Source organism: Oncorhynchus kisutch, unplaced genomic scaffold (genome assembly GCF_002021735.2).
Source record: "Oncorhynchus kisutch isolate 150728-3 unplaced genomic scaffold, Okis_V2 scaffold1981, whole genome shotgun sequence".
Classification (NCBI taxonomy): domain Eukaryota; kingdom Metazoa; phylum Chordata; class Actinopteri; order Salmoniformes; family Salmonidae; genus Oncorhynchus; species Oncorhynchus kisutch.
Window position 1 is genome coordinate 1 of NW_022263926.1, and position 25,999 is coordinate 25,999.

Here is a 25,999-nt window from a genome sequence, read left to right on the forward strand (position 1 = left end):
GGAGGAAAATAAGAACAATCCAAAATTTATTTTTGATACTGTCGCAAAGCTAACTAAAAGCAGCATTCCCCAAGAGAGGATGGCTTTCACTTCAGCAGTAATACATTCATGAACTTCTTTGAGGAAAAGATCATGATCATTTAGAAAGCAAATTACGGACTCCTCTTTAAATCTGCGTATTCCTCCAAAGCTAGGTTGTCCGGAGTCTGCACAACTCTGCCAGGACCTAGGATCAAGAGAGACACTCAAGTGTTTTAGTACTATATCTCTTTACACAATGATGAAAATAATCATGGCCTCTAACCCTTCAAGATACATACTGGACCCTATTCCAACTAAACTACTGAAAGAGCTGCTTCCTGTGTTTGGCCCTCCTATGTTGAACATAATAAACAGCTTTTTTCCATCTACGTAACATTGCAAAATCTGAAATTTTCTGTCCACACAGTTAGTGCTAAATTCGGCTGCTAGAATCCTGACTAGAACCCTAAAATTTGATCATATTACTCCAGTGCTAGCCTCCCTACACCGGCTTCCTGTTAAGGCAAGGGCTGATTTCAAGGTTTTACTGCTAACCTACAAAGCATTACATGGGCTTGCTCCTACCTATCTTTCTGATTTTGGTCCTGCCGTACATACCTACACGTACGCTATGGTCACAAGACGCAGGCCTCCTAATTGTCCCTAGAATTTCTAAGCAAACAGTTGGAGGCAGGACTTTCTCCCATAAAGCTCAATTTTTATGGAATGGTCTGCCTACCCATGTGAGAGATGCAGACTCTGTCTCAACCTTTAAGTCTTTATTGAAGACTCATCTGGGTCCTATGATTGAGTGTAGTCTGGCCCAGGAGTGTGAAGGTGAACGGAAAGGCACTGGAGCAAAGAACCGCCCTTGCTGTCTCTGCCTGGCCGGTTCCCCTCTCTCCACTGGGATTCTCTGCCTCTAACCCTATTACAGGGGCTGAGTCACTGGCTTACTAGTGCTCTTCCATGCCGTCCCTAGGAAATTAAAAGAAATTGAACTGTATTTTAAGACAAATACTCTACTAACAAAAAAGCTGTTAGAATTATAAGTGTATGTATGTCCCTTAAGGTCCTTGTGTAATGTGATATTGTTCCCTCTAGCACAATTATCCATTGTATATTATTCATATATACTTGTGTTCGTTCCCTCATGTACTTCCTGTATTGATTTGTTGTTAATAAAAAAATAGGAAAAAAAGACAGCCAATAGCTACTTTCCTTACTGAGGAGTTGGCAACACTGCCTCTGTTGCAGTGGTGGAACAGGAAGTTCCGTTAAGGCGCCAGCACTGTGTGGTGAAGACCATATATTTTGTGTCCGTTTCACATGTATTACTACAGGTATGTAATAGCACGTTTAAACTTTGTAATATCGAAAGAACATGTCATAACGTGCTGGGTAACACATAATTTAAGGTATTATCACGTTTGGTAAAGGTTTTATGTGTAATATTTGTGTCAAGCCGAGTGAGGATAACTATTTTATGTCACATAGCTAGAGACTTTGGGTTTGGCAGAGGGAATAAACATCATTTACTAAAGCTAATTTCATTTTTTAAATCTATTTATTTGCGATTTTTGAGTTCGTTATTTGTTTTGTGTAAAATTCACGAGATGGTAAAATGGCGGCTCCCCTTCTGTCTACGTCAACTGAATTCAGTGCAGGCAGCGCGGGTTCACATTATTATTATTATTATTATTATTACATGTGTAACAATATTCAGACATTCAGGTGTTTCTATCTTTGTCTGTAATTGTTTCTATGGTGTGAAAATGGGAAATACAATAGATTTTTTGTGAGGTGAAATAATACAGTGAGGACATGGCTATTCAGGAACATAGTCCATAGTGCTGCCTAAATTGCATACATTATCAGAAGGATAGCTAAATATGGGCACGTGCATCAGCAAGTCAAGTTAGAAGACTGCAGATTGGACACAACAAAGCAACAAGGATTGTTTTAAAGGTGGAGATATGTTTCTTCTGTTGTAGTCATGCACCATGCTCATTTTATTTCACAATGCACACCATTTAAAACGGACAAACTCTAGTCACAACAGTACTCAGTTGGTTAGAGACAGACATTCAGTCAATACCAGGAATAGATTGTCAACAATCTGTGTTATCCAGACAGAAACGAAAAATAGGCAAAAATAACATTTAGATTCAGAGTGATAACAAAATTGAATAATTTATCTGAGCGAACCAGAAACGTTTTAATATATACATTCAAACATGACTTTAGAATAATTTAATTATAATACATTGGAAGGTTGTGCAGGACTTTGGAAGAATCAAGCCAACTTTTCAGACTGTTAAGAGTATTTATCTGGTCAATATGTCTGTGTGTTATGTCTCTTTGTCTCTCAGTGTGTTATATGTGAAAATATGATCACATTAGTCCAAATGAGAAGTATAATAATCCCAATAAAATCTAAAGTAACTGCAACCTTGTACTAACTGTTGTTTTGTTGTAATTTATGCATTTATGTAAATGTGGGAAATCTACTATAGGTTAAGTTCACTTACATTGTGTCATTTAAAGTGTGTACTTTTTGTCTAATGGGAATGAATGTTGAGTTGTCAATGCTTAGCTACCTGATCTATTGAAATGAGATAATTGAACAAATATAATTTATTTTTAGAGAATTAAGAAAGTGGCAGAACTGTCAAGACAATAACTTTTGTGTCCGTTTCTCTTTATTACTACAGGACGACTCAGATCAAGTCTGAGGCCGGTAACATCAACAGTGAGGACAACCTGCCTCTCTCCTTCCACACCGAGTCCAAACCTCCAGTCACTGGGTCCTGATTGTGACAGTGGAGCCCATTTTGCACTGCAGGATCCAGAGATGGCATCAGTGAAGCTGGAAGACTGCAGTCAAACACTGGAGCTGAATGTCAACATTAAAGATGAAGAAGAGGAGGAGAAGATTGGGAAATCTGTTTATGATGGTAAGAGCAGATTCTTTCTTCATAAGTTAGACCTCCGTAAGTTATGACCCAGTCTATTGCTGGGTTAAGTTCTATCTGACTCACACATCCTGAAGAACTCCAGGCTGTTGTTTGTTTCAACTTCACACTGTGTGTTGAAAGTTGCTATAGAACTGTTTCAATGAGAAGGTAGATGTTATTTCATGCTAATGAGATCTGGATGGTTTGACACCAGTATTGTCAGCATGTGTTTTATTCAATGGGCTGTCTGGAATTATCATAGTGTCGGCTAAAGAAGGGAAGAAGATAAATACATCAGCTAACCTTTAGCTCGGAAAGCTCTCGCCAGTTCTTACAACGCGTTTCAAACCAGAAACATACCGGACCTATTTTTCTCTCCAAAGCTCCGGATTCCTACCAGCAAACTCTGAACCTTTTCATCTGGATCATCGCAGTTAGCTAACCGCAACCCCGGTTGACTACTCCTGGCTAACATTTCTGTCCCGGAGCTAGCACCAACTAGCCTGGAGCTAGCCCATGCTAGACCCATCTCCCGGCTAGGGCTCCTGGGCTACTCCTGAAGCCCACTCCTCGGCTACAATATCCGGACCCCTTCTACTGCCGGTACGGGGCCCCGTCGATCCTTCACGACTGGAATACCGACGTAATCTGCCCGATGATCCCAACAGGCCACTCAGGCGCGACGTCCCCTGAAGGCCCTTCTGCTAACCGCGGCCTGCTAGCTATCTAGAGCATATTGGGCTGTTAGCTGATCCATCGGCCAATTTCTTGGACATGCTCTTTAACCGATCGCTGCCCGCACCTGCCCGCCCGTCCAACATCACTACTCTGGACGGTTCTGACTTAGAATATGTGGACAACTACAAATTCCTAGGTGTCTGGTTAGACTGTAAACTCTCCTTCCAGACTCACATGAAACATCTCCAATCCAAAATTAAATCTAGAATCGGGTTCCTATTTCACAACAAAGCCTCCTTCACTCATGCTGCCAAACATACCCGCGTTAAACTGACCATCCTACCAATCCTCGACTTCGGCGATGTAATTTACAAAGTAGCCTCCAACACTCTACTCAACAAATTGGATGCAGTCTATCACTGTACCATCTGTTTTGTCACCAACGCCCCATATACTACCCACCACTGCGACCTGTATGCTCTCGTTGGCTGGCCTTCGCTTCATACTCCTCGCCAAATCTCACTGGTCATCCCCAAATCCAATTCCTCCTTTGGCCGCCTCTCCTTTAATTTCTCTGCTGCCAATGACTGGAACGAACTGCAAAAATTTCTGCAGCTGGATACTCTTACCTCCCTCACTAGCTTTAAGCACCAGCTGTCAGAGCAGCTCACAGTTCACTGCACCTGTACATAGATTGGATGGGCTATTTACAGATGAGCTATCTCATCCCCATACTGTATTTATTTATTTATTTATCTTGCTCCTTTGCACCCAGTATGTCAACTTGCACATTCACCCTCTGCACATCCTACCATTCCAGTGTTTAATTGCTATATTGTAATGACTTTGCCACCATGGCCTATTTATTGCCTTACCTCTCTTATCCTACCTCATCTGCACATGCTGTATATAGACTTTTCTACTGTATTATTTATTGTATGTTTGTTGATTCCATGTGTAACTCTGTTGTATGTGTCGAACTGCTTTGCTTTATCTTCGCCAGGTCGCAGTTGCAAATGAGAACTTGTTCTCAACTAGCCTACCCGGTTAAATAAAGATGAAATAAATATGTAAATAATATCCTCTATCATATGATGCATTAACCCATAAAGCAGTTAAACCCCAAACCAACTATGATGTTTATAGTAGTTCCCAGACCCAACCATTCTGTATGTCTTACAATGGAATCTAGTCTCTCTCTCGCTCCGCTTCCTGTGTCATGGTGTCTTCACTTCCTGTGTCATGGTGTCTTCACTTCCTGTGTCATGGTGTCTTCACTCACCCATTATGCAGTTGGACCTCACCTCACGTGAAAACTATGCACCCCCCCCCCCCCCCCCAAGGAGAGACATGACGATCTTAACCACTGTAGGTACTGTTCGAAGTAGTGTGTCTCAAATCAATGCTGTTCCAACACCCCCGCCTGGTGTCTCTTGATGTACACTCAATCTCCAGAATTCAGCCCGTGCCCTTGGTTATATCTTGGTTCCACCTGAGGACATATGCACACTGCAACACACAGGTTATTTCCTGACAACATCATTAGTGATATTTGAATAACAGCATCCCCTGTTCTCCCATTGGTCCCCCAGTTACTACTTACCAATCCATGTGACTTGTCGTCATTACTGATATACCAACAATGCTACAAAAGTAACCATTGCTGCTTCCAACATGGCCCGTGACTATCGTCTCACAATACCCCCCATTTGTGCCGTAGTCCAAGTTCATGCTATTAATATAGCATTCTACACTTCTACTACTGTTCCTTCTGTTACTGGCCCTACAGGGACTGCTGTGAGACTAGCTATTGCCCCGAATTTGTCTCCTGCTCTCCTATTGTCTTCGTGTTTTACTGATAAGTCTAGGACTGAACTTTCAGATACCCCCTACCTGTTTCCCAATTTATCCCTTAGTCTCTAGCCACCAACATCTCCACTGATCTCCTGTATTCTGCTACAGTTGGTACCTGTGGATATTACACCCCTGTGCTTAAGTTAGGTACACATCTCTCACCCCAAGTCAGATCTACCCCAAGTCAGATCTACCCCAAGGCCTATCTATCCCCCCCCCCCACACACACACACTGGACTCTACCCTCACATTGGACTCTAAACACACACTATCCCCCCCCCACCCGTTTGTAAACACCTTTGTTACAGTGTAGACTTTGGGCTCCACCGGTTGGTTGATAAGCAGCCACCTTCTGACACTTTCCATTTACCGTGGTTCGCTCCCAGTCTACTGGGAGGGATGTCAAGTGTTTACTATCTGTCAGAAATGGGGGAGAGATTAGTGGCTTTGGAAGAGCATCCCAACTGTACAAAACTCTGAGTCACATGTTTCTTAATCACACTCTGCAGGCGATGTGATGCTATTATCACAGCCAACTTCCCTTCTGGCGATGTGGCCTCCGTATACAGGGATCTGTAGCTAGTCCTTCTGGCGATGTGGCCTCCTGTATACAGGGATCTGTAGCTAGTCCTTCTGGCGATGTGGCCTCCTGTATACAGGGATCTGTAGCTAGTCCTTCTGGCGATGTGGCCTCCTGTATACAGGGATCTGTAGCTAGTCCTTCTGGCGATGTGGCCTCCTGTATACAGGGATCGGTTGCTATTCTTTCAAGTGTTATGCCTTCTGTGATAAACTCATTACTGAAAGTTGCCAATAGTGTCTGAAATAACACTATCTCTTCTACTTTCACCATTATCTGTGTATGTGTAACGTTCAATTAAATCCCCATATTGTGTACCGTTAGCTCATAGAAGAAAGAGAGCAGCTATCTCCTGCAACAATATTCAGTCCCTGGGATTGATACTCCTCTATCATTACATCTAACCCATAACACATTATACTCCCAAATCATTTTCTACGTTTTACAAACCTACTAACACGTTCTCAAATCAATTTAGTTGAACACCCTCATGTTCCACCAAACCTAAAAACATATTGACTTGAAAAGAAAAGAGAAACTAAGTACATGTTTAATAACTTAGCATTGATGTAACATGAATTCTTAATACAGGGTAATACAAAAACCAAACTTTCATGTTCGTCCCAAGCTGTCATCCAGTGAGTCTCCCTAACAAACCACCTCCCGTCACGATGACACCCAGAGAGAGATACGTTTCTTAAAAACTCTCTCGGCAGCCACATAACTGTTAGCAGCGCCTCAGCCTCTCATCGTGCTTTAGCCATTCTCCCTCGCAGTGTCCCAATCACAACGACAACGTTTTATCACTTTAGAATGTAGAATGACTGACCTCAGTGCGTTCAGTGTCCCATCACAACGAAAACGTTTTATCACTGTAGAATGTAGAATGTAGAATGACTGACCTCAGTGCGTTCAGTGTCCCATCACAACGAAAACGTTTTATCACTGTAGAATGTAGAATGTAGAATGACTGACCTCAGTGCGTTCAGTGTCCCATCACAACGACAACGTTTTATCACTGTAGAATGTAGAATGTAGAATGACTGACCTCAGTGCGTTCAGTGTCCCATCACAACGACAACGTTTTATCACTTTAGAATGTAGAATGACTGACCTCAGTGCGTTCAGTGTCCCATCACAACGACAACGCTTTATCACTTTAGAATGTAGAATGTAGAATGACTGACCTCAGTGCGTTCAGTGTCCCATCACAACGACAACGTTTTATCACTTTAGAATGTAGAATGACTGAACTCAGTGCATTCTTTGAGACGAAGGCACAAATTCCAGTTGATCAACTCCGCACCCATCACCCCTGTTAGAACATACATTTATAAACAACATTTTATTGCCGGTCATAACTCTTCCCATTACAGGCCTGGTAAAGAAAAATCAGTATCTCAATGCGTTTTCAGTTTAAATAGTTAGCAGGGCGTATACCCCCCCCCCCTTCACCCGGCACTTATCATTCTAGCGTATCGTTTACAGTTCATTTTCCCAACGGCACATGTAACTTTTGCCTGTCGCATTTCATGGCCCTTGATAATGTCCCGATTTTAATATCCAGTTAGATACTTCTGTTTTTTTCCACGTACACGAGTCTCTCACCTGAGCTTGTCCTCTCTCTCTCCACGCTCACTCCACACGCGCTCTCAGCACCACGAGTCTCTCAACTGAGCTTGTCCTCTCTCTCTCCACGCTCACTCCACACGCGCTCTCAGCACCACGAGTCTCTCACCTGAGCTTGTTCTCTCTCTCTCCACGCTCACTCCACACGCGCTCTCAGCACCCCGGCCCTGGTTTTGGTTCGGACTCAGATAGGAATGGTAAAAGTCATTGTCTCTCAGAGCACCGCCTTCTTCTCTTTTTCTTCAGCCGGTTAGGGAGGGTTTTGAGGTTGACTGTCTATTGTCAAATTATTTCTATCTTAAATTTAAACACGATCTGACTTCAGCTTCCAGGATAATCTCAACAACAACGAAAACACAGTTAAATTCATTACATTTCTGTTTCAGTAAATTAGACAAAAATTGACAATATGATGAATTATGACATTAACCTTTCCTTCATACCATCTCCAAGACACAAGTCAAAAAGCATAACATAATTGGTAGAATTAACGTGCACTTCTTTTAGCGCCTCCATGGCTTTATTTAATACCGCTTTCTCTATATTACAGGGAGAAACGGGTCCGTTTGTCGCCATATCAATAGTTATTATTCCCTAAACACAGCAGCCTGTATGAGTTTACCTTCCGGGCCTTACCATTTACTATAAAGCTACGACCGGTCGTTACACAATGGGCCTTTTGAATAAACTCAGGCTTCAAAAGGCCGTATTCTATAATTGTTCAGCCTACGATTCTCATCTCCCCAAGATGTCAGAATGAGTGGTAACAGGTGTAGGAACGTGCCTACCTTATTTGCTGTGCCGGCTCCTGTTCCACTGTTCTGGACTCTTTGGTTTGATAAAGAAATCGTGGTGAATCCTGTCGACAACGCCAACTGTTAGGTTCTTATTTTTTGTTGTTGTGAGTAAATAACTCACAAACACTAGAGAAGCTTTAACCAAGTTTAATCTTTCCAAAGGTTTTGTGCAGCTGAAATCAGACAAAACATTTCAGACATCACAGTTTATATACATCAGTTTATATACATCCTACTTAAGACATTTCAGACATCAGTTTATATACATCCTACTTAAGACGTTCCTCTTCCTTACAGTTTATGGCTCCACAGGAAAGAAGGTAACCAGATGCAGTGGGGAGAACAAGTATTTGATACACTGCCGATTTTTGCAGGTTTTCCTACTTACACACTGCTGCAGTGTGTGCAAACCTGGTCAAGAACAACAGGAAACGTATGATCTCTGTAATTGCAAACAAAGGTTTCTGTACCAAATATTAAGTTCTGCTTTTCTGATGTATCAAATACTTATGTCATGCAATAAAATGCAAATGAATTACTTAAAAATCATACAATGTGATTTTCTGGATTTTTGTTTTAGATTCAGTCTCTCACAGTTGAAGTGTACTTATGATAAAAAATACAGACATCTACATGTCTGGAAAACCTGAAAAATTGTCAGTGTATCAAATACTTGTTCTCCCCACTGTAGCAACCCTGATTACTCCCTTAAGGGGAACTGACCTCGACTCTCACCTCCTGACCCACAGATATCCATCTGTCAACACATCGCTCTCCTCTCCTCCATCAAACACATTCCAAAGCCTGGCTTTTTACAAACTCTTTCTATTCAAGGCTTTGTCTCTATCATTTATTTAATATCTCAATGTTCAAAGTTTAGCCGATTCCAACACCAGACAACAGTGTGTGTGAGAGGTGTTTGTAGAGGTGAAGGACAAAACTGGTGTTGGCCTCTCCAACACCATCAAACAAGTACTAGCTGAATGTCAAGGAGAAACTGGTTGCACAAACCTACGATTGGTCAGCGCTGATGAGTGGTAATGTACGTGGTGTCCAACCGCTGCTGATGGATTCCTTTCTGGACTGCAGAACTCCAGTGTTTTACCCAGCTGTGGCTTGTGGGTAACCAGGAGAAGATGAAAAGGGAGCTGTTCACTGTCTACCGGCATCCTGAGCTGCACACTGGAAAGACGGCACATTCTTTATTCAAATCAAATCAAATTTATTTATATAGCCCTTCGTACATCAGCTGATATCTCAAAGTGCTGTACAGAAACCCAGCCTAAAACCCCAAACAGAAAGCAATGCAGGTGTAGAAGCACGGTGGCTAGGAAAAACTCCCTAGAAAGGCCAATACCTAGGAAGAAACCTAGAGAGGAACCAGGCTATGTGGGGTGGCCAGTCCTCTTCTGGCTGTGCCGGGTGGAGATTATAACAGAACATGGCCAAGATGTTCAAATGTTCATAAATGACCAGCATGGTCGAATAATAATAAGGCAGAACAGTTGAAACTGGAGCAGCAGCACAGTCAGGTGGAAGTTGAAACTGGAGCAGCAGCATGGCCAGGTGGACTGGGGACAGCAAGGAGTCATCATGTCAGGTAGTCCTGGGGCATGGTCCTAGGGCTCAGGTCCTCCGAGAGAGAGAAAGAAAGAGAGAAGGAGAGAATTAGAGAACGCACACTTAGATTCACACAGGACACCGAATAGGACAGGAGAAGTACTCCAGATATAACAAACTGACCCCAGCCCCCCGACACAAACTACTGCAGCATAAATACTGGAGGCTGAGACAGGGAAATCACTATCATTATTGAAATCACTCTACCAGAATAACCTGCAGCAGGCCTTGTCTGAGACGGTCTCTCTTCTCAAAATCATCATCACCACTCCGATGACAACTGCCGAGTCAGGGAGTAACTTTTCTACCTTTTTAAAAGGATAAAAACCGTCATACGCAACTCCATGGGCCAGAAAGGTTAAATGCTTTGGCCATGCTGTCAATCCAGCATGACATCATCCAGAGAATGTCAAAGTAATACTAAGTGTATGTTAGTAGCCCATGTGCCTCACCCTAAGAATTTGGTACCCTCCCCCCCCCCCCCCCCTAAGAACTTAGCCTACTGTTCTGACTTGGTGGTGCACATGTAGCCTATAGCCTGTTTTAGAAAAATTTAATTTAATATTGTAACAGCCTGCATACCTGCCACCATTGTAAGAACTTTCATTGCTTATGTACCCCTGTTAATTTATCCTCCTGTTTTGACTTGGTGTACAGGGACAATACTGTAAGAATGGCCCATGTTCTGAATTATGTCGTTGTCCTTGTTCAACAGACAGTTCAGTAATAGACCCATGTTATTCCAGTTCATATTGCAAGGGTAGTTTTGTTTGCTCAATGTGCTTTCAGTGAGTCTGTATATTGTCTATACAAGTGGATCCTCGTGATTGTATCGTCCTTCCTTTTTTAGACCACATAGGACAAATAAAATACTTCAAATGGTAGGCTAACCGCTGAGTCTGGGTCTCTCTCTCTATGGTAGGCTAACTGCTGAGTCTGGGTCTCTCTCTCTCTCTCTATGGTAGGCTAACCGCTGAGTCTGGGTCTCTCTCTCTCTATGGTAGGCTAACCGCTGAGTCTGGGTCTCTCTCTCTATGGTAGGCTAACCGCTGAATCTGGGTCTCTCTCTCTCTATGGTAGGCTAACCTCTGGGTCTCTCTCTCTATGGTAGGCTAACCGCTGAGTCTGGGTCTCTCTCTCTCTATGGTAGGCTAACCTCTGGGTCTCTCTCTCTCTATGGTAGGCTAACCGCTGAGTCTGGGTCTCTCTCTCTCTATGGTAGGCTAACCGCTGAGTCTGGGTCTCTCTCTCTCTATGGTAGGCTAACCGCTGAGTCTGGGTCTCTCTCTCTATGGTAGGCTAACCTCTGGGTCTCTCTCTCTCTATGGTAGGCTAACCTCTGGGTCTCTCTCTCTCTATGGTAGGCTAACCTCTGGGTCTCTCTCTCTCTATGGTAGGCTAACCGCTGAGTCTGGGTCTCTCTCTCTCTCTATGGTAGGCTAACCGCTGAGTCTGGGTCTCTCTCTCTCTATGGTAGGCTAACCGCTGAGTCTGGGTCTCTCTCTCTCTATGGTAGGCTAACCGCTGAGTCTGGGGTCTCTCTCTCTCTATGGTAGGCTAACCGCTGAGTCTGGGGTCTCTCTCTCTCTATGGTAGGCTAACCGCTGAGTCTGGGGTCTCTCTCTCTCTATGGTAGGCTAACCGCTGAGTCTGGGGTCTCTCTCTCTCTATGGTAGGCTAACCGCTGAGTCTGGGGTCTCTCTCTCTCTATGGTAGGCTAACCGCTGAGTCTGGGGTCTCTCTCTCTATGGTAGGCTAACCGCTGAGTCTGGGGTCTCTCTCTGTGGTGACTTAACGAAGAGTAAAGTGAAGGCAACATCTATGCTGAATTTATCTGAACTAATATCCATCTGAATTTCTGTCGCTGTCCATAGATGAAAGAATAGGCCTAACTCATCGCAGCTCGTTTGCTTGAACCCTGCTCATACTGAAGAGCTAAGTGTTAATTATAGAAGAACAAACATTGTGAAAGTACAGAACATAAAATACAATAATGTTTGTGAATGTTTCAAACTCAGGTCGACATTCATTATTATTGAAAGGAGAAAAGCGGTTCGTATCCAGATAACACAAATCCACAAGAAGTCAGAAACCTTATTTATTTACGGCAGTCAGCCACAAGCTCCCCTGTTGGGACAGCTTTATGTAAGACCCTAACAGTTTGTGGCAACCTTTTTATAGTGCTGTTTTATGTATTGTTTTAGTGTTGTAGTTTCTTCGCATCTAAAAACCAAAATAATGTTGTAGTTTCTTCGCATCTAAAAACCAAAATAATGTTGTGGTTTCTTCGCATCTAAAAACCAAAATAATGTTGTGGTTTCTTCGCATCTAAAAACCAAAATAATGTTGTGGTTTCTTCGCATCTAAAAACCAAAATAATGTTGTGGTTTCTTCTCATCTAAAAAACAAAATAATGTTGTGGTTTCTTCGCATCTAAAAACCAAAATAATGTTGTGGTTTCTTCGCATCTAAAAACCAAAATAATGTTGTGGTTTCTTCGCATCTAAAAACCAAAATAATGTTGTGGTTTCTTCGCATCTAAAAACCAAAATAATGTTGTGGTTTCTTCGCATCTAAAAACCAAAATAATGTTGTGGTTTCTTCGCATCTAAAAACCAAAATAATGTTGTGGTTTCTTCTCATCTAAAAACCAAAATAATGTTGTGGTTTCTTCGCATCTAAAAACCAAAATAATGTTGTGGTTTCTTCGCATCTAAAAACCAAAATAATGTTGTGGTTTCTTCTCATCTAAAAACCAAAATAATGTTGTGGTTTCTTCGCATCTAAAAACCAAAATAATGTTGTGGTTTCTTCGCATCTAAAAAAACAAAATAATTTTGTGGTTTCTTCGCATCTAAAAACAAAAATAATGTTGTTGTTTTTTTGCACCACCAGAATAAAATCACCGCTGCCTGTCATAACAACCCGACTTTAGGGCGTTTGTAAATTCCTCCGTTATTCTGCGCTCGGCCGCTGTCAAACTAGAGTGCTCTGAAAGCGGAGTAGGTTGCCAGGGTGAATTTACTATCACACCCATTTGGTCTGGTGAGAGGATGAATATAATGTGTGTACTGATTATTATTTTTTAAATAATGGTTTTAATGAAAACCTGTCATTATTTGCCTTGGGCCTAAGAACAGCCTGTTGTGGAGTATTTCTAGCCAAAGGAGAGAGACTTTTAAAAAAGATTTCAAAACAATCAAAGTGTGTTATTAATTATTGCAATAATGGAGCTTGTCAACGACACATCCTCCTGAATACATGACAAACAACAGATATGTCGAATGGGTCAAAAAGTTATCATTTTATATAAAATAAATGAATAATTCACATCAGATAGAATCTGCTGTGAAGACTGTTGTCATTGTATAGAAACCAGGGTTTGGCCCCCAAGACGGGGCTTCTTCTCATCAGCTATCCATACCAGAGACATCTCCTTCCTGGTACCTCATAGTACACAAACACCAACTCAGCTATCCATACCAGAGACATCTCCTCCCTGGTACCTCATAGTACACAAACACCAACTCAGCTATCCATACCAGAGACATCTCCTCCCTGGTACCTATCTATTGCCAGCGCCAGAGGCCCAACTCAGTCCACTCAGACACAGATGAGAGAGTACAGAGAAACCTTATTTGATGCATAAACAAACAGTATTACAACACAATCTTGTAATTTTCTACCATAAACCCTAAGAGAGTTATCACACGATAATCCCTGGGTTCTCATCCCTTATTACTTAACTATAACATTGAATGGAATGATGGGCGTCATAACCATGTCATAAGCCATTATAGTGTGCACAGACTCCTTAACCCATTATAGTGCACAGACTCCTTAACCCATTATAGTGCACAGACTCCTTAACCCATTATAGTGCACAGACTCCTTAACCCATTATAGTGCACAGACTCCTTAACCCATTATAGTGCACAGACTCCTTAACCCATTATAGTGCACAGACTCCTTTACCCATTATAGTGTGCACAGACTCCTTAACCCATTATAGTGCACAGACTCCTTAACCCATTATAGTGCACAGACTCCTTAACCCATTATAGTGCACAGACTCCTTAACCCATTATAGTGCACAGACTCCTTAACCCATTATAGTGCACAGACTCCTTAACCCATTATAGTGTGCACAGACTCCTTAACCCATTATAGTGTGCACAGACTCCTTAACCCATTATAGTGTGCACAGACTCCTTAACCCATTATAGTGCACAGACTCCTTCACCCATTATAGTGCGCAGACTCCTTCACCCATTATAGTGTGCAGACTCCTTAACGCATTATAGCGTGCACAGACTCCTTAACCCATTATAGTGCACAGACTCCTTAACCCATTATAGTGCACAGACTCCTTAACCCATTATAGTGCACAGACTCCTTAACCCATTATAGTGCACAGACTCCTTAACCCATTATAGTGCACAGACTCCTTAACCCATTATAGTGCACAGACTCCTTAACCCATTATAGTGCACAGACTCCTTAACCCATTATAGTGCACAGACTCCTTTACCCATTATAGTGTGCACAGACTCCTTAACCCATTATAGTGCACAGACTCCTTAACCCATTATAGTGCACAGACTCCTTAACCCATTATAGTGCACAGACTCCTTAACCCATTATAGTGCACAGACTCCTTAACCCATTATAGTGCACAGACTCCTTAACCCATTATAGTGTGCACAGACTCCTTAACCCATTATAGTGTGCACAGACTCCTTAACCCATTATAGTGTGCACAGACTCCTTAACCCATTATAGTGCACAGACTCCTTAACCCATTATAGTGCACAGACTCCTTCACCCATTATAGTGCGCAGACTCCTTCACCCATTATAGTGTGCAGACTCCTTAACGCATTATAGCGTGCACAGACTCCTTAACCCATTATAGTGCACAGACTCCTTAACCCATTATAGTGCACAGACTCCTTAACCCATTATAGTGCACAGACTCCTTAACCCATTATAGTGCACAGACTCCTTAACCCATTATAGTGCACAGACTCCTTAACCCATTATAGTGCACAGACTCCTTAACCCATTATAGTGCACAGACTCCTTAACCCATTATAGTGCACAGACTCCTTAACCCATTATAGTGCACAGACTCCTTAACCCATTATAGTGCACAGACTCCTTAACCCATTATAGTGCACAGACTCCTTAACCCATTATAGTGCACAGACTCCTTAACCCATTATAGTGTGCACAGACTCCTTCACCCTTAAGTTGACTGATATTAATTTAAGATGTTATAAAGCAGTTATGGATGTGCTTAATACTGCAGAGTTGATAGTATCACAAAAAAAAAAAACTGCCCCCTCTACACTCTAACCACTAGGCTACCCTGCCGCCTCTACACTCTAACCACTAGGCTACCCTGCCGCCTCTACACTCTAACCACTAGGCTACCCTGCCTGTATAAAAAAAAACATTCAGGATCTCCAAGAAATATGGGCAAATTAGAGCGTAGACAGATATATATATTTATTTAGGATGACAAACTACTGAGTTGTACAAGCAAGAACCACTTCCAGATATTTAAAAAAAACTACATTATATTATTATAATAACGTGCCAAAAACAATTTTGAAACTAAATGGAAGCAAATAAAATAATATTTCAAACTGACAACAGGATTTGTGAAAGCTGTGGAAAAAGGAAGATGTGCAGGCTACAGTAACAATGAGCGCCTGTTAATGCATATGTTAATTACAGTAATTTACTGTGTTAATTACAGTAATTTACCGTACCTCATTCTTGAAGTGGAAACCATTGTTTGCCGTAACATCATGCTCTATAAAGATCCATAATGTGGCTTCAATTGATGGTTTTGTCACACGGTTATTTTGTTCACATTTATTCATCCTTTTTATAGAGCATGAAATACAGTTCTGGATGATTTGTGACCCGTTTATGTAGTGCTTATGAAGCCTATATGAATGCTTTATGACGCCTTCATAAGATGCACTGGAAATAAAGCGGGACCAAAATATGTACTTTCGTCTTCCAAACATTTTCCCTGACAGAATGGTGCCTTCTGGTTTGCTTAATATTAGGAGTTTGATGTATAACATGAACTTTTACTTAATAACTTTCCCCACCAGTGTACTTAAAGGTGCAATATGCTCTGCCATTTCCTGGTTGCTAAAATTCTAATCGTTTTCCTAATCTCAGTTTGTGACAAAACAAGCAGTCATTGTGTAGAGAATCATTGCACCATCTGAAGCGCTGTGAAATATATATTTTTCTGATAGCCAAAAATACTGTATTTTCAGCTTTGAAGCTGGTGTACAAGCCCAAAAGCGTGGCTGTTCTGGGAAGGTTGAGGGGCAGCTCTCAGGGATCTGTAGGGGGATCGTGGATGGTTGGTGGCCTGGCAGTTGGGAGCTTGGGCTGGCGGCCAATAAGTCACTGGTTCGGGAGATCTGTCGACCTGCCTTTGGGCGGAGTGCTTGACCCTGGTTGCTCCTGTTGGTCTCTCTGTATGGGAGTCTATGGGCCTCTCTGGGTGGGGGTCTGTGGGCCTCTCTCCCACCCCTCTCTGGGTGGGGGTCTGTGGGCCTCTCTGGGTGGGGGTCTGTGGGCCTCTCTGGGTGGGGGTCTGTGGGCCTCTCTGGGTGGGGGTCTGTGGGCCTCTCTGGGTGGGGGTCTGTGGGCCTCTCTGGGTGGGAGTCTGTGGACCTCTCTGGGTGGGAGTCTGTGGGCCTCTCTGGGTGGGAGTCTGTGGGCCTCTCTGGGTGGGAGTCTGTGGGCCTCTCTGGGTGGGAGTCTGTGGACCTCTCTGGGTGGGGGTCTGTGGGCCTCTCTGGGTGGGGGTCTGTGGGCCTCTCTGGGTGGGAGTCTGTGGGCCTCTCTGGGTGGGAGTCTGTGGACCTCTCTGGGTGGGGGTCTGTGGGCCTCTCTGGGTGGGGGTCTGTGGGCCTCTCTGGGTGGGGGTCTGTGGGCCTCTCTGGGTGGGGGTCTGTGGACCTCTCTGGGTGGGGGTCTGTGGGCCTCTCTGGGTGGGGGTCTGTGGGCCTCTCTGGGTGGGGGTCTGTGGGCCTCTCTGGGTGGGGGTCTGTGGGCCTCTCTGGGTGGGGGTCTGTGGGCCTCTCTGGGTGGGGGTCTGTGGGCCTCTCTGGGTGGGGGTCTGTGGGCCTCTCCGGGTGGGAGTCTGTGGGCCTCTCCGGGTGGGAGTCTGTGGGCCTCTCCGGGTGGGGGTCTGTGGGCCTCTCTGGGTGGGGGTCTGTGGGCCTCTCTTAATAATAAATGTGTTGGTAAATTATATGAATCATGCATTGAACTGCATCCATCTATTCTACCAACAATGCCTTAGTGTACGTCCATGAAATGCTGAGACAAACCTCTTATGAAGTTGGTTTTGTAGCATAAACTGGGAATTTGATATTTTTTACTGATATTATGATTGTCTGTCTGTCACGTTCATGTCTGAAATGTAGTTCAAACGCTGTCAGTTGCACTTTTAATTTCTTTTAAGCGCAAGTTTTTTTTAACGTGTAATCTAAAGTGTGCCCTCGTCTAAAGTAAATTTATGTTTTGTTGTCAATGTTTAGCTACCCGGTCTATTGAAATTAGATCATTGAACAATTTTTTAAATAAAAATAAATTTAAAAAAAATTAGAATAAAGGAAGTGCCAGAACTAAAAGACAACTTTTGTCCGTTTGTCTTTATTACTACAGGCCGACTCCGGTCAAGTCTGAGGCCAGAAACATCAACAGTGAGGACAAACCCAGCCTGCCTCTCTCCTTCCACACCGAGTCCAAACCTCCAGTCACTGGGTCCTGATTGTGACAGTGGAGCCCAGTTTGTACTGCAGGATCCAGAGATGGCATCAGTGAAGCTGGAAGACTGCAGTCAAACACTGGAGCTGAATGTCAACATTAAAGATGAAGAAGAGGAGGAGAAGATTGGGACATCTGTTAATCATGGTAAGAGCAGGTTCTATCTATAAGTTCCCTTCATAGGTTATACCTCCATTCGTTATGACCCAGTCTATTGCTATTGTGAATTCTGTCCTTCTAACATCACATCCCTGATGAACACCAGACTGTACGAAACTTGTTTTTCATTCCAACTTCCCGCTGTGTATGAAAAGTGGTTTGACACCAGTATTGTCAGTATTTGATTTATTCACCGGGCTGTCTGGAGTGTTCAGAGTAGACTGAAGAAGTGAAGTAGACAAACTGCCAATGTTTTAAAGTTCTATGAAGTGAGTCTGTAGTTTCTAACCCTTGTGATACTGAGTGGAGGATGATATGAAATGAGTCTGTAGTTACTAACTATTGTGATAGTGAGTGGAGGATGATATGAAATGAGTCTGTGTAGTTACTAACCCTTGTGATAGTGAGTGGAGGATGATATGAAATGAGTCTGTAGTTACTAACCCTTGTGATAGTGAGTGGAGGATGATATGAAATGAGTCTGTAGTTACTAACTATTGTGATAGTGAGTGGAGGATGATATGAAATGAGTCTGTAGTTACTAACCCTTGTGATAGTGAGTGGAGGATGATATGAAATGAGTCTGTAGTTACTAACCCTTGTGATAGTGAGAGGAGGATGATATGAAATGAGTCTGTAGTTACTAACCCTTGTGATAGTGAGTGGAGGATGATATGAAATGAGTCTGTAGTTACTAACCCTTGTGATAGTGAGTGGAGGATGATATGAAATGAGTCTGTGTAGTTACTAACCCTTGTGATAGTGAGTGGAGGATGATATGAAATGAGTCTGTGTAGTTACTAACCCTTGTGATAGTGAGTGGAGGATGATATGAAATGAGTCTGTGTAGTTACTAACCCTTGTGATAGTGAGTGGAGGATGATATGAAATGAGTCTGTAGTTACTAACCCTTGTGATAGTGAGTGGAGGATGATATGAAATGAGTCTGTGTAGTTACTAACCCTTGTGATAGTGAGTGGAGGATTATATGGCTCATAATTTTCACTCTCAGCTGTTGTCCACTTTTAGAATGGTTGTATTCCCCTTTTGTATTGGACAGTATAGAGCCTTCAGAAAGAATTCAGACCCCTTGACTTATTCCACATTTTATGTTGCAGCCTAAATAAAATAAATAATAATTGATCCATCTACACACAATACCCCATAAGGCAAAACATCTTTTTTGAAATGTTAAAAATGTAAAAAAATAATAAAAATGCAGAAATATCTAATTTACATAAGTATTATGGCGGAAGATTGCAAGATGTTGTTATAATACTTTTATTGCATCAAATGTTTGTTTTATTCGACAGAACAGAGTATTCTTAACTATTGTGTGTGTGTTCTACTGAGGAAGGGCCTCTGGGAGATAACACTGACAGGAGATTTACCATGTCTTCTGGGTGATTAAACCTAAAGAGCATTCCAGAGCATGTTAATGCTTCTGTTCTATACGGGACCAGGGAGAGATGGCTCCAGTAGGGCCAGACACTGGTCTCTACCATACCAGGGAGAGATGGCTCCAGTAGGGCCAGACACTGGTCTCTACCATACCAGGGAGAGATGGCTCCAGTAGGGCCAGACACTGGTCTCTACCATACCAGGGAGAGATGGCTCCAGTAGGGCCAGACACTGGTCTCTACCATACCAGGGAGAGATGGCTCCAGTAGGGCCAGACACTGGTCTCTACCATACCAGGGAGAGATGGCTCCAGTAGGGCCAGACACTGGTCTCTACCATACTAGGGAGAGATGGCTCCAGTAGGGCCAGACACTGGTCTCTACCATACTAGGGAGAGATGGCTCCAGTAGGGCCAGACACTGGTCTCTACCATACTAGGGAGAGATGGCTCCAGTAGGGCCAGACACTGGTCTCTACCATACCAGGGAGAGATGGCTCCAGTAGGGCCAGACACTGGTCTCTACCATACCAGGGAGAGATGGCTCCAGTAGGGCCAGACACTGGTCTCTACCATACTAGGGAGAGATGGCTCCAGTAGGGCCAGACACTGGTCTCTACCATACCAGGGAGAGATGGCTCCAGTAGGGCCAGACACTGGTCTCTACCATACCAGGGAGAGATGGCTCCAGTAGGGCCAGACACTGGTCTCTACGCAATGAAAACTGTTGACACAGCAGTTGCTGTCTGCTATATATTATAGGTATATTCCATACAAATCTTAACCTTGTGACCCATTGTATACATCTGTCGTGTGTCATGTAGACGGAAAGAGGATGGACTTTGTACTTTTGTCTCTGGGCTCTCAATGAATCATGTGAGCGTGAATTTGTCGACCAGCCATCAGTATCGTAGATCAATCAATCAATTCACTTCATATATGTGTTGTATTAGCCTGCTCCTTTATTAATAAGTGATTTAAAGATTTGGTTTAAGTATAACTCTGACTTGTGTGATAAGAGTATAACTCTGACTTGTGTGATAAGAGTATAACTCTGACTTGTGTGATAAGAGTATAACTCTGACTTGTGTGATAAGAGTATAACTCTGACTTGTGTGATAAGAGTATAACTCTGACTTGTGTGATAAGAGTATAACTCTGACTTGTGTGATAAGAGTATAACTCTGACTTGTGTGATAAGAGTATAACTCTGACTTGTGTGATAAGAGTATAACTCTGACTTGTGTGATAAGTTTGTCTCTCCTCATTTGATCGTAAAGAAATGAACCACCACAGTATTCACACCCCTGAGTAAATACTTTGAAGAAGCACCTTGGCAGTGATTACAGCTGTGAGTTTTTCTGTGTAAATCTCTAAGAGCTTTCCACACCTGGATTGTACAATATTTGCACATTTATTCTGGAAAAAAGTATTCGAGCTCTGTCAAGTTGGTTGTTGATCATTGCTGGACAGCCATTTTCATGTCTTGCCATAGATTTTCAAGATGATTTAAGTCAAAACTGTAACTAGGCCACTCTGGAACATTCAATATCTTGGTAAGCAACTCCAGTGTGTATTTGGCCTTGTGTTTTAGGTTATTGTCCTTCTGAAAGGTGAATTTGTTTCCCAGTGTCTGTTGGAAAGCAGACTGAACCAGGTTTTCCTCTAGGATTTTGCCAGTGCTTAGTTCTATTCCATTTATTTTTTATCAACAAACAGAAAAACGTCCAAGTCCTTGTCGATGACAAGCATACCCATAACATGATGCAGCCACCTCCATGTGAGGAGTGGTACTCCGTGATGTGTTGTGTTGGATTTGCCCCAAACATAACACTTTGTATTCAGGATTTTAAGTTAATTATTTTTGCCACATTTTTTGCAGTTTTACCTTAGTGCCTTAATGGAAACAGGATGCATGTTTTGGAATAGTTTATTCTGTACAGCTTTCCTTCTTTTCACTCTGTTATTGATGTTAATATTGTGGAGTAACTACAATGTTGTTGATCCATCCTCAGTCTGTTTTAAAGTCACCATTGGCCTCATGGTGAAAACCCTGAGCGGTTTCCCTCCTCTCCGGCAACTGAGTTAGGAAGGACGCCTGTATCTTTGTAGTGACTGGGTGTATTGATACACCATCCTAAGTGTAATAAATATCTTCACCGTGTTCAAAGGGATATTCAATGTCTGTTATTTTTCTTGTTTTTGTTTTACATTATGTGGTACTCCACTGACGTTATGGGGGTACTCCACTGACGTTATGGGGGTACTCCACTGACGTTATGGGGTACTCCACTGACGTTATGGGGTACTCCACTGACGTTATGGGGTACTCCACTGACGTTATGGGGGTACTCCACTGACGTTATGGGGGTACTCCACTGACGTTATGGGGGTACTCCACTGACGTTATGGGGGTACTCCACTGACGTTATGGGGGTACTCCACTGACGTTATGGGGGTACTCCACTGACGTTATGGGGGTACTCCACTGACGTTATGGGGGTACTCCACTGACGTTATGGGGGTACTCCACTGACGTTATGGGGGTACTCCACTGACGTTATGGGGGTACTCCACTGGCGTTATGGGGGTACTCCACTGACGTTATGGGGGTACTCCACTGGCGTTATGGGGGTACTCCACTGACGTTATGGGGGTACTCCACTGGCGTTATGGGGTACTCCACTGGCGTTATGGGGTACTCCACTGGCATTATGGGGTACTCCACTGGCGTTATGGGGTACTCCACTAGCATTATGGGGTACTCCACTGGCGTTATGGGGTAAAGACTACCCACTTTTCGGGCCTACCACTTTCTGTCCTGATCGGTCCACCAACTGGTGGTTTAGTTCCATCTGTCCTCCAACTGGTGGTTTAGTTCCATCTGTCCTCCAACTGGTGGTTTAGTTCCATCTGTCCTCCAACTGGTGGTTTAGTTCCATCTGTCCTCCAACTGGTGGTTTAGTTCCATCTGTCCTCCAACTGGTGGTTTAGTTCCATCTGTCCTCCAACTGGTGGTTTAGTTCCATCTGTCCTCCAACTGGTGGTTTAGTTCCATCTGTCCTCCAACTGGTGGTTTAGTTCCATCTGTCCTCCAACTGGTGGTTTAGTTCCATCTGTCCTCCAACTGGTGGTTTAGAATCTACAGATGTGGTTTTCATATTCAGATGGTAAATAGTCATAGTAGAATTCATGTTGGTACAACAATATCCAATATCTAGTCATGTATCCATGCCCTTATATGTGTGTGGTATTGTGTGTAGGCCAATGACTCAATTTAATCCATTTTAAAATCAGGTTGAAACACAACAAAATGTAGAAAAAAATCAAGGGATGTGAATTCTTTCTGAACACACTGTATATGAAGTCATATGTATATCTCACTGACTGGTTCTTCTGATGTTGTTCACACAGGAGACCATGTTGAGACATTCTCTACATCCAGAGAGCAACAGCAGGAAGATCACAGAGCTAAGAAGTCTCGCCACCTCCCACATTGTGAGGAGATTTTCCCATTTCTATCAAAGCTAAAGATACACCTAAAAATACACACAGGAGAGAATCTGAAATCTTGTACTGACTGTGGGAAGAGATTCACAACATCACAATCTCTGACTATTCATCAGAAAGTGCACATTGGACAGAAGCCTTACTCCTGCTCTGACTGTGGGAAGAGTTTCTCCCAATTGGATAGGTTAAAAAGTCACCAACTAATACACAGAGAGAAGCCATTCTCCTGCTCTGACTGTGGCAAATGCTTCAAAACATCAACTGAGGTAAAGGTTCATCAGAGAACACACACAGGAGAGAAGCCTTACTTCTGCTCTGCCTGTGGAAAGAGTTTCTCCCGATTGGATACCTTAAAAGTACATGAACGTGTGCATACAGGAGAGAAGCCATACTCTTGCTCTGACTGTGGAAAATGCTTCACCACAACATCTGATCTAACAGTTCATCAGAGAACACACACAGGAGAGAAGCCTTACTTCTGCTCTGACTGTGGTAAATGCTTCAAAACATCAACTGAGGTAAAAGTTCACCAGAGAACACACACAGGAGAGAAGCCTTACTTCTGCTATGCCTGTGGAAAGAGTTTCTCCCGAATGGATACCTTAAAAGTACATGAACGTGTGCATACAGGAGAGAAGCCATACTCTTGCTCTGACTGTGGAAGATGCTTCACCACAACGTCTGATGTAACAGTTCATCAGAGAACACACACAGGAGAGAAGCCTTACTTCTGCTCTGACTGTGGTAAATTCTTCAAAACATCAACTGAGGTAAAAGTTCACCAGAGAACACACACAGGAGTGAAGCCTTACTTCTGTTCTGACTGTGGGAAGAGATTCACAACAGCACAAGCTCTGACAATTCATCAGAGAGTGCACACTGGAGAGAAGCCTTACTCCTGCTCTGACTGTGGGAAAAGTTTTTCCCGATTGGATAAGTTAAAAAGTCACCAACAAATGCACAGAGAGAAGCCATTCTCCTGCTCTGACTGTGGTAAATGTTTCAAAACATCAACTGAGGTAAAAGTTCATCAGAGGACACACACAGGAGTGAAACCTTACTTCTGCTCTGACTGTGGGAAGAGATTCACAACATCACAAGCTCTGACAATTCATCAGAGAGTGCACACTGGAGAGAAGCCTTTCTCCTGCTCTGACTGTGGGAAAAGTTTTTCCCGATTGGATAAGTTAAAAAGTCACCAACTAATACACATAGCGAAGCCATTCTCCTGCTCTGACTGTGGTAAGTGCTTCAAAACATCAACTGAGCTAACAGTTCATCAAAGAACACATACAGAAGAGAAGCCTTACTTCTGCTCTGACAATGGAATGAGTTTCTCCCAATTGGAAGAGTTAAAATGTCCCCAGCGAATACAAATAGACAAAGTCTCACTTCTGCTCTAATTGTGGGAAGAGTTTCCCCCGATTTTAGATACCTTTAAAATGTCACCAGCGTATACATACAGGAGAGAAGCCTTACTTCTGCTCTGATTGTGGGAAGAGTTTTACCCGATTGGATACCTTGAAATGTCACCAACGTATACATAAAGGAGAGAAGCCTCATCAGTTCTCTCAGACCAGCTAAGAGTAAAGTCATTACATCACTTCATTCTCATCTCATAAATGAAGTGGTAACAGTGAATTTGATAACATTTAAGAAAGAATAAAACACTATTGGGATCCTATTGTTTCTCACTGTAAGAGAACAGTGCAGAGGAAAGGGTGTGTTATAGAATGTTAGCTTCTTGTTGTTTTACTGATCAGTGAGCACCATGTCAGTTTTATTTAATTGAGCTTTTACTCTAAAGATATTGAGAGTTCCTTGGATTTGCCCTTAGGGTTGAATGCCCTCTGAGGCTTCTCACATTGTAACAATGAAGTCTGATTGTTGACTGTGTGGTACTCTGTGGGAATAAGTTAGTAGATACAACATGTGTCAGATAGAGATGATCAGTTCTCTGTGGGAATGAGTTAGTAGACAACATGTATCAGAGATGGTGTGATGATCAGTTTTCTGTGGGAATGAGTTAGTAGACAACATGTATCAGATAGATGGTGTGATGATCAGTTTTCTGTGGGAATAAGGTAGTAGATATAACATGTGTCAGATAGAGATGGTGTGATCAGTTCTCCGTGGGAATGAGTTCGTAGACAACATGTATCAGATAGAGATGATCAGTTCTCCGTGGGAATGAGTTCGTAGACAACATGTATCAGATAGAGATGATCAGTTCTCCGTGGGAATGAGTTCGTAGACAACATGTATCAGATAGAGATGATCAGTTTTCTGTGGGAATGAGTTAGTAGACAACATGTATCAGATAGAGATGATCAGTTTTCTGTGGGAATGAGTTAGTAGACAACATGTATCAGATAGAGATGATCAGTTTTCTGTGGGAATGAGTTAGTAGACAACATGTATCAGATAGAGATGATCAGTTTTCTGTGGGAATGAGTTAGTAGACAACATGTATCAGATAGAGATGATCAGTTTTCTGTGGGAATGAGTTAGTAGACAACATGTATCAGAGATGATGTGAGTTTTCACCATTTAGTTTGTTTTTTTGTTGTTTTGTTTTACTACTAAGCAACTTTTGTTGCGTGATATACATACTTTGAAACGATAAATATGTTAATTAAATTGTCTTAAATAGATGTATTATTTTCGTCATTGATGAATGTATTTGGATGTTCTCATTGAACTTAATTGATGTGCGAATGAAAAATAAATATTCTACTTGAATTTGTGCTGGTCAAACTTTGGGTTATCTATACAGACAATGCAATGTTTTTTTGTTTAATTGATATTATTCAAACTAATTTAAATGTCTATGTATCTACTGAATACATGTCACTACACCTCTACATGCCAATTAGCTAGTCCCCAGTATGTTCTACAATGCATACAAATAATGTTTTGCAGTATAAAGGACATGTTTTCTTATTTACATAAAAGTTAAATAAAATAACATTTATTTTGTCAATGTA

The 25,999-nt window shown here is 42.5% G+C and overlaps 1 protein-coding gene across 1 annotated transcript; it reads left to right on the forward strand.

Moving 5' to 3' along the window:
* Positions 1 to 1,253: 1,253 nt before the first annotated feature.
* On the forward strand, positions 1,254 to 25,999 carry LOC116368780 (oocyte zinc finger protein XlCOF6-like). The gene is made up of 4 exons (XM_031819249.1): positions 1,254 to 1,364; positions 2,736 to 2,978; positions 17,843 to 18,091; positions 22,917 to 25,999. The coding sequence occupies exons 2-4, from the start codon at positions 2,876 to 2,878 to the stop codon at positions 24,413 to 24,415; spliced, it is 1,851 nt and encodes a 616-aa protein (XP_031675109.1). The 5' UTR covers positions 1,254 to 1,364; positions 2,736 to 2,875; the 3' UTR covers positions 24,416 to 25,999.